Genomic DNA, 8,213 nt, shown 5'->3' with positions numbered 1-8,213 from the left:
TGCGGAGCTGACGCCGGACGGCGCGAAGCCGTCCGAGTGCATCTCCATTGCCTGGTCCGCCGACGGCAACACTCTGTACTCCGGTCACAAGGACAACCTGATCCGCGTGTGGTCCATCTCCGACGCCGAGTAATGGCCGCGCGCTGCTCGTGCCGGACGGCGTGGTAGGCGAGGGAAAACGAGCGAGAAGTGGAGGGAGCAGCGCCGAGGCCGCAGGGCCGCGCCATCCTCGGGATACACGTTGGCTGTATTGACCTTGGGCGGGTGTCTCGTCGGCCGTGTGTTCGCCTCTCCCGCCCACTCACCTCTCTCCTCACTCCTCTCAGCCGCTCTCGGCCGCGTTCTGATGAGCAGAGGGAGGAACAAGAAGAGCTTGTCGCTGTTGTTTGCGCAGACGCGCACAGACGTGTACGCGCGCGTGCGCACGCACGTGTTGTATGCGTGTGTGCCTCTGATTTCTGTTTTGTGATTCTTTCCTTTTTGTTTGAATGTGAAACGGAGTGAACAAGAGAACGGCGCGCGGCACTGCGTGCGGGGGCGGTGGTGGCTGCGCTTCCTTCGGTTTCCCTGCGTACTTGTCGGCGTGCGTCCATGGAAGCGTGAGTCATGGTCGCATGCAAAACCACCGCTCCCCCTCCTCCCTGTGAAGGTCGTTGGAAGCATGGAAAAGCGCCAGCCCCGTCCTGATCTGCTCCTTTCTGTCTTCTCTCGTAAGGTGAAGAGAGTCGCTAGCTTCGCCTGCTTGAGCTGGCAGGTCCATGCTGCACTGCCACATCTCTGGCACGCCGTTATCATCCGCCGTGACTTTGGGGTTGGCGCGCACCTCACTCCTTACCTTCCATTCTCCTCTACTGTCTGCTCCTTCGTCTTGGTCTGGCGCCGCATCTCGACACCGTCTCGCCGCACTCCCCTGCCTGTGTGTTGGGCGGGATGGCGAACTCACTCGCCGATGGTGCACCACAACTGCCCTATCTGCAGCTGTTGCCACCTCTGCCTCAGTTTGTGTTTGTCACAGTTGCACGATATTGCTTCACTGCACAGTCCATCTCTTTCCTGGGTTATCTGATTGCCGCTTGAGTTAACACCCGCAGACGCCTCTGTGGCTGTCCGTCTTTCTGCGTCCTGGGAAAGTGAAGAAGAGTGTGTTCTCCACGGGGTGGCAGTAGCACCGGCAGCAGGATTTGCAGCCATCGTTGCGAGCAGAGCGCTGCTTGCATTTGTACTCTCCCCCCACTCTCTGCATATATATCCTGGGCGTTGGGCAGTGACTAGCCAGAGCACAGGCTTCTCTCGCGCGTCCGCACAACCGCATCGCTCTTGTGCGTGCTGTTGACTCGCTGGACCACGTCGTGGGACCATCCGCAGCCATCTCCTTCTTTTCCTTGCTTCTCTCTGTTTCCGTCTCGTGTGCGCATCTGTTTACTGCCCTTGCGTAATCATCTGCCGCGTAGCCGCCGCTCGTACGGAGCACCTCGCCATCATGCTCACGCGTAGCTGCCTACTTCGGGTCGCGACAACAAGCACGAAACCCACCACCAAGGACATTGCGAAACGACCTGCCACTGCATCTTCCGTCCCGGCCGTCTCGCCCGCTGTAGTGCGCTCCCTCTACCGCAGTCTCTACCGCGAAGTCAGCCGCCTTGACAAGGAGCCGGTGCTGAAGGTACTGTTCCCATGCAACAACGAGCTGCAAGCGGTGCTTGGCGTCTCTGGCCCGCTGCACGTCCCGGGCCGCCAGCGGTACACGGATGTGCTGCGCAACGTCTTCAGAGATGCCACGCGCGTCCCGAAGATCAACTTGGCCTTTGACACCCTCAATCGGCTGCGTGCCCACTACGATAATGTCAAAGACAAGCTGCCGACGATGGACAAGGACCGTGCACGCCTGCTCGCATCTCTGCGAAGCCCCGCTGTGGCAGAGCGGAGAAAGAGCTTCTTTCGCGCGCAGCCTATCAGGCCAACCCCAGGGGCAGGCCCCAGGTACGTTCAGGCTGCTCCAGGCGTGCCGACCCGCGTGGTGCTGCGCGAAGCCCGTCATAGTCTTGACCTTAGTGAAGGTACGCTGCTGCTGGCTCACCCGCTCTCATCGGCTCACGTGGACCGGCGCGTGATGCTGATCACGGAGTGTACCCCTATTCTGACGAGCGCCCTTGTGCTGGACCTGCAGTTCACATACCCGCTGTCTCGCGGCAACTCTATGTTCCCGGAGGTCTTCTGGGGCCATGACGTATATGATGGCGGCTTCAGCCAGATCGGCTTCACAATGCCGCCGACGGCTCAGATTGCGGTGCTGCACACGCTGGAGTCCCGTGATACCATCACACGCCGCAGCGAGTCGCCCTTGGGTGAGTCGTCGGTGATGAGCTGGCTGAAGTGGAAGGGCCCACCAAGCACCAGCGGCGCCGGCGTCAGCCATGCAGCATCCACGTCTGCGGCAAGCTGCTCGCCTGAAGCCTCCCAAAAGCATGGGCTATTTTGCCGCCCACTCATCCGTGGCGGGGTGCTGGACGACGGCGCTCGTGAGCCTACGCTCTACCTCTCCAAAGCCGAGGCTCTCCCATACCTCGCGGAGCTCGTCGAGGGGCAGCCGCGGTCCTCGCTGCGCGTTTACTGGGGGAACATGCGCTGGACGACGAGCCAGCTCGAGGCGGAGGTGGCGAATGGGCATTGGATGGCGGTGAAGACGTCGCCCAGCTTCTTCCGCGCGTACGCTCTGTCCGCCACGAGCGACGATGCTGCCGAGCGCTTCCCAACGGCGGCGCAGCTCGCGGAGGCGAAGCAGCTGCGGGAGAAGCGCTACGGGGCAGATATCACCCCTCCGCAAGTGTTCCCGCCAGACCAGATCATGCGCCGTCGCGAGTGTCTTTGGGACCAGATTATGTTCGCCTTGGGCGGGGAGTACGCAGCACTGGTGGGGTGCTCCAACCCGTTCTCCGACAGCCCACGGTGGTCGTCGCTGCAAATTTTGGCACCGCATATGTCACCGCTCCCCCTCTCCACTGAGGCGGCCGAAACGGCCGCAGCGGCAGAAGCGGCAGAAGCGGGCGTCGTTGCCGCTGCCGATGAGGCAATGTCCAGCGAAGTTGTCCTCGACGAGGACGCAGACGAGGGCGATGACCACGACGGCGAGGATGAGCTTGACGAAACCGTCTTCTTGCCCGGCAGTCCGAATATTCTGGAGCGCAAAACGGCTGATGCAGAACCTCAGCGAGAGGGCGACATGGATGAGGCACCCTCAGCACCGCTGCCGGCCAAGAAGAGTAACGGCAAACGCAAGGACGGCGACGACGGCGCCTCGTAAGCGCACGTCTTCCTGCCTGTGTGGATGTGTTTCATGTGTGCGTGTGCGTAAGTATTCCCGAGGGACGATGATATCTTTCACTTATTCTGCATACCCCAACACCCAGTGAGACAGAGTGAAACCAGACACGATACGCGTGCGGCGTGCACACGGACACACTGGGCGCTCGCCTCCTTGCGACTGAGACGCCTCGCTGATGTCTCACGACTCGGGAGACGGACTGGGGAGGACGACGCGGCCTGCAGCTGTGCTACATTGCGCACGTGTATGCATGAGCGTTTGTGCATGCGCCTTCTTTGCCGCACGCCATCACCGTCCGTCTGTCCGTCTGAGCATCACCGCTGCGTCGGTTTACACGGGCGGCACCCCTCATGCGCGAGCAAGCGAAACGCGCACACATTCACTCATGTGCTCACAAGGATACACGTCTCTGCCACCCTTCCCGTAGGTGACGCCCGCCAAGGCCGTCACCTATATCGTGGGAGACGAAGATCACTGTTGTGCTCCCTGTGCCCCTTCGTCCGACCCCCTCCCTCCCACCCTCATGTATTTGGGTGCATCTCGCAGTTCTGCTGTCGCCGACTGGAGCCAGCAGGCACATACACGCACGCGCGCACGCACATGCACACACGGACCAGCACACTTATACGAATGAACACTACAAAGGAGAAGGTTACAATCAACTTCAACACATCACGCTTCGGTGTGAAGGTGGCCGACGGCAGCTTCGACCCCGACACAACGATCGGCGAGGTCCACGCAAGGCTGCGCAAGAAGCTTGTCAAGGCGAAGGCAATGACGGTACCGGTGGCCAGTGGAGGATTGGAGGGGGCGGCAGCGATCGGCAACTGCACCGCCACAAGTGGCTCCGGCGCCACCTTCATTTTCGTGCGCAACGGCACTGAAGCCTTCATACCCGCACCGGAGCAAACCTTGCAGACTCTGCTGGACATGTATGCGGCCGCCCCGGAGGCACGCAGGCTCTACGTCACCATAGACCCCGAAGTTTTCAGCGGGTAATCACAGCGCGTCAGCAGGGAGCACGCGACACGCCTTTTGCCCTCCGCCCTGATGTGGTGAGCACCTGTCATGGCGTAGTGTGGGTGCGCCTCAGATTTGTCTGCTGCCGGCTGCTCTCGTCTCCCATGCTGCTGCTTCGAGCATCGTCGGCGTTTCTGCTGCCGCCGAGCAGAAGCGTCATCCTACCTCTGTGTGTGTGACAGGGGTGCGCGCCCGGCCACTGCGTACGTCGCCCCTCCTCTCCCATCCCCACGGTTTCACTTGCTCGACTGAGCGGCTTGCGTGGTATCACGGTAAAGGCTCAGAGGTGCCACATGAACCCCTCTCCCGGAGCAACAGCCGTCAACGCAGCATCTCTATTTGGACTTGTGCAAGGGAAGCGCCCGTTGTATTCCTGCGAGGTGTCTCCCTGTAGAGCGTGTATGTGCCGGCGTCAGTGGCAGTCGCCGTGCGCCTTTTCCATTGATGTGTCGCTCGTCATGTGCACCCTTCCCTGCCCGTGGCTGTTGAGCGAAAGATGCACGCGCGCACTTCATCTCGCTTTCTTCTGCTCCGCTCTGCCTCCTCTCGCCGTCGCCCAACCAGAAGCGCAGTGCGTGCTTGCTTGCGCAGGTTCCCATTTTGTGTCAGTGTGCGTGTGCGTGTGCGTGGGCATTGCTCACCCTCCCCGCCTGACTTGAACAGCTTAGCCAACGCATGCGTGTTGTGTTCCGCCGATTGCTGCCGGAGTCGACAGCGGTCGTGGCGGCACCGTCGTCTCTGCTGTCGATGCGAGGGGCCCCGTCGTTTGTTCACCCGCCTGCAGAGGAAGCCATCGGAAAAGACGTTAGGGCCACACCAGCGAACTGGGTGACGGCGTACGTGCTGCCGGAGGTGATCACGGAGCAGGAGGAGAAGACGCTTCTAGACTTCTCGGAGCCCTGGTTTGAGCGGTTGAGCTACAACGATGGCCACATGGACGGCCTCATCCACCACTACAAGGAGTTCTACCGCTCATACGCTGCCATCACGCAAGCAGCAGAGACAGGCAGCGATGCTGGCCTGAACATGCCACACGCGAACCTCGAGGTCGATCTCCCGCTCGTCTCCGGAGCCCTTGCCCGGGCGCACGACCTTGCACAGGCGTATCTGCCGCGTATCCCCATCGACGACCGCGTGCACTTCTTGCGGCTGGCGGGGAGCGGCTTCATTCGGGCCCATGTAGACGAAAGCCGCAACTCAACTGGCATTGTCGCTGGCTTGTGTCTGAACGCTGGCCGCGTCATGACGCTCACGCACCCGGAGTATCCCGGCGAGCGCGTCGAGCTGATGCTGGCGCCGCGCTGCTTGTACATTTTGATCGGACGAGCTCGATACGACTGGGCGCACAGTGTCGACTGGATCGGCGACGATGATGAGCACATCCGCCGTATCCAGAAGAGCCTCGTTGTCGAGGGCACGCCAATACGCTTCGATGGCGCAGAAACGCCGTATCGCCGGTTTGACCGCACCGCGATTATCTTCCGAGGTGTGTCCCCCATGACTCTGCTTGCCAGGCGCATGCGACAGAGGGGTTGAGAGGAGAAGGCAATCGTACGAGGCTGCGGCGCGGGTCCTCGTGATCCCGTTGACGTCTCCTCTCTGTGTGCGTGGAACGTTGTCTTTGCCCTCCGACCAGCGTCTTGACAGTATTTTGAATATCACACTGGAAGAAAAAATTGAGTGAATGCGCGCGTGCATGTGTGGGTCCCTGCACGCCGGCCAGGATGCCCTTCGCTGTGCGCGTACACCACGGCAACGCCCCTCTGCGCGAAAGCGCCGCTGCTCACAGGAGAGCTGCCCAGGGCGCATACGCCTCACTTCCTCCCGCTTGTGTATGGGTATGCGTCATACTTCCCCCGTCACCGCTTCTCACCACTCTGTCTCTCATCCTCTCTCGTGTGTGTCAGAATATCGAGCGCACAACTGTCATTCGTTCTTGTTGTCGTGTGTGTGTGTGCGCGCGTGTTGCTTGAGCTCTCATCGACCGCGCACGGTCGCTCGCACACAGCAGAACAGAGCAATCCTGGGGGGTCATCATCGTCGTTGGACAAGAGCCTGCGTGTGTGTGTGTGTGTGTGTGCTTGTCGTCGAACCTTTGAGCAACTCCTTCCTTAGATCGCGCTTGCTTTGTGGGCTGTGTCCGCCCATCTCCCTTCTCCATTGAACACCGGCATGAGTGCAATGGTGTTGTCGATCGGCATCCCGCCACAGGAGCGTGTGCGGCTCTGCGCGGTGGCAGCGGCGGATGTCTGCCAGCGAGCCGCCGCCCATGTGAAAGCGGCGGCGCAATGCGAAGCGCACGACGCCGCCGCCGCGCCGTACATCCGCGCCGTGTATGTGCACCGTGCTGATTCCGTCGCACCGGAGCGCGTTGACGTTGCGTCCGGAAGCGAATGCGGCTCCTACCTGCGAGAGACGCTGCGGGCCACCGTTGCTGGCATCGGGGCGCCGTCCGTCGCCTGCTGGCTTACCGTGATGCTGGAGGATACCTGCATCCTGCAGCACGCCGTGTTTGCCATCTCCCCCAACTCGAAGGGGCCGCTGAAGATGATGTCGCCAGTGCTGGCACAGTCCGATGGCACGGCGCTCTCGGGTGGTGCACGGCGCTGGTCTCTATTGCCGGCGCATGCGCCGGGGCGTTCTACGTCTGATGGAAACGTCTACACGCCGCGCAACGAGCAGCCCGCTGCCAGGGTACTTACTCCGCCCCTAGCGGCGGAGGCAGGCCCGCCACTGTCCGCCACGCGCAGGCGCTCCCTCGGCACCGTACCCTGCTCGCACTCGGCCCGCACCTCATCGAAGGCCATGGCCACGGCCGTTCAGCAACCGCAGTCCTATGCCCAGCTGGCGCCTCCCCCGGAGACGCAGCAGCGCCAGCAGCAGCCGGCCCGCAGCGTGTATGAGCAGATCGAAAAGTATCAGACAGACACAGCGCGCGAGCGAGCTAGCAGCAGCCGCCGCTCTTCGCGCGCCGCGCCGCCACCGGATGAGGACGCCGCGACACCGCACCTTTCTCAGAACAGCGATGCGGCGGCACCTCGCCTTGGCGGCCCGGGCCGCAAAGCGTCCACCTCCTCACACCCCTCCTCGTCCGTCCGCTCGCGTCCGCAGAGCGCCGCAGATCACAGCGCCTGCGTCTACTCAGCAAGTAACACGAGCGACGCCGTGGCGCTCGCCCGACGCGACTCTCAGCAGCCGCCCTCCCGCGCACAGCCACAGCCCGGGTCTCATCCACCGCCGTCGGGGGTGTCTGCTGAGCGCCCGGGGTGCCGGCCAAGCGCCGTCTCTTCCACCTCCGTCGCGGAGAACTTTGGCCGTCCCCCGGCGCCGCCGTCAAACGCGGATGATCCCACGTGTGGTGGCCCGCGCACGGATTTGATTGTGCCGAGTGATAGGCAGCAGTGGGGTGATTGGGCCTTCCGCACATGCTACTCCCCACGCCGCGAGGAGCTTTGGGAGATCGCCGATGCCGTGATGACGCACAACTACTGCGACCAGATGATCGAGAGCGTTGGCGAGCCGCCGTGCGACGGGAGGGTGAGCTCGCGCAGAAACAAGTTCTGATGCAGCAGCCTTGCGCTGCCGTCTTCCTCCGCACCTCCTTTCCCCGCCTTGTTTTTTCTTTTCCCCCCCCCCCCCCCACCTTCAGCCCCTTCCCAGACACTGACGGGTGTCGTCGTCGCTACGTCGAGCCGGGGTGTTCGTTTTTTTCTCTGTTCCCTCCACTCCGAAACTGCGCGTCGTCCTTTTCGTCTATTGCTTCGTTTTTACCAAGCGGAGGAAGTCTGTGCGCTGCGCCTCCCACATATTGACCCCCACTGCACCTCGACAACCGCCTGCGAATCCCCCGCTTGCCTCCCAGCACCCTCGT

General features: G+C 62.2%; 4 protein-coding genes across 4 annotated transcripts; all 4 read left to right on the top strand.

The window, feature by feature from the left end:
• Positions 1-1,480: 1,480 nt before the first annotated feature.
• Positions 1,481-3,301, top strand: LDBPK_282930 (hypothetical protein, conserved; the record flags this gene model as incomplete). The annotated part of the gene is made up of 1 exon (XM_003862343.1): positions 1,481-3,301. One exon carries the CDS (start codon positions 1,481-1,483, stop codon positions 3,299-3,301), a length of 1,821 nt encoding a protein of 606 aa, XP_003862391.1.
• Positions 3,302-3,952: 651 nt separating this feature from the next.
• LDBPK_282920 (hypothetical protein, conserved) lies at positions 3,953-4,321 on the top strand (the record flags this gene model as incomplete). The annotated part of the gene is made up of 1 exon (XM_003862342.1): positions 3,953-4,321. The coding sequence occupies one exon, from the start codon at positions 3,953-3,955 to the stop codon at positions 4,319-4,321; it is 369 nt and encodes a 122-aa protein (XP_003862390.1).
• Positions 4,322-5,017: 696 nt separating this feature from the next.
• LDBPK_282910 (hypothetical protein, conserved) lies at positions 5,018-5,878 on the top strand (the record flags this gene model as incomplete). The annotated part of the gene is made up of 1 exon (XM_003862341.1): positions 5,018-5,878. One exon carries the CDS (start codon positions 5,018-5,020, stop codon positions 5,876-5,878), a length of 861 nt encoding a protein of 286 aa, XP_003862389.1.
• Positions 5,879-6,514: 636 nt separating this feature from the next.
• LDBPK_282900 (hypothetical protein, unknown function) lies at positions 6,515-7,906 on the top strand (the record flags this gene model as incomplete). The annotated part of the gene is made up of 1 exon (XM_003862340.1): positions 6,515-7,906. The coding sequence occupies one exon, from the start codon at positions 6,515-6,517 to the stop codon at positions 7,904-7,906; it is 1,392 nt and encodes a 463-aa protein (XP_003862388.1).
• Between the last annotated feature and the right edge of the window lie 307 nt (positions 7,907-8,213).

The sequence above is a fragment of the Leishmania donovani genome, chromosome 28, assembly GCF_000227135.1.
Source record: "Leishmania donovani BPK282A1 complete genome, chromosome 28".
NCBI lineage: Eukaryota > Euglenozoa > Kinetoplastea > Trypanosomatida > Trypanosomatidae > Leishmania > Leishmania donovani.
This window is presented reverse-complemented; position numbering and strand designations above follow the sequence as displayed.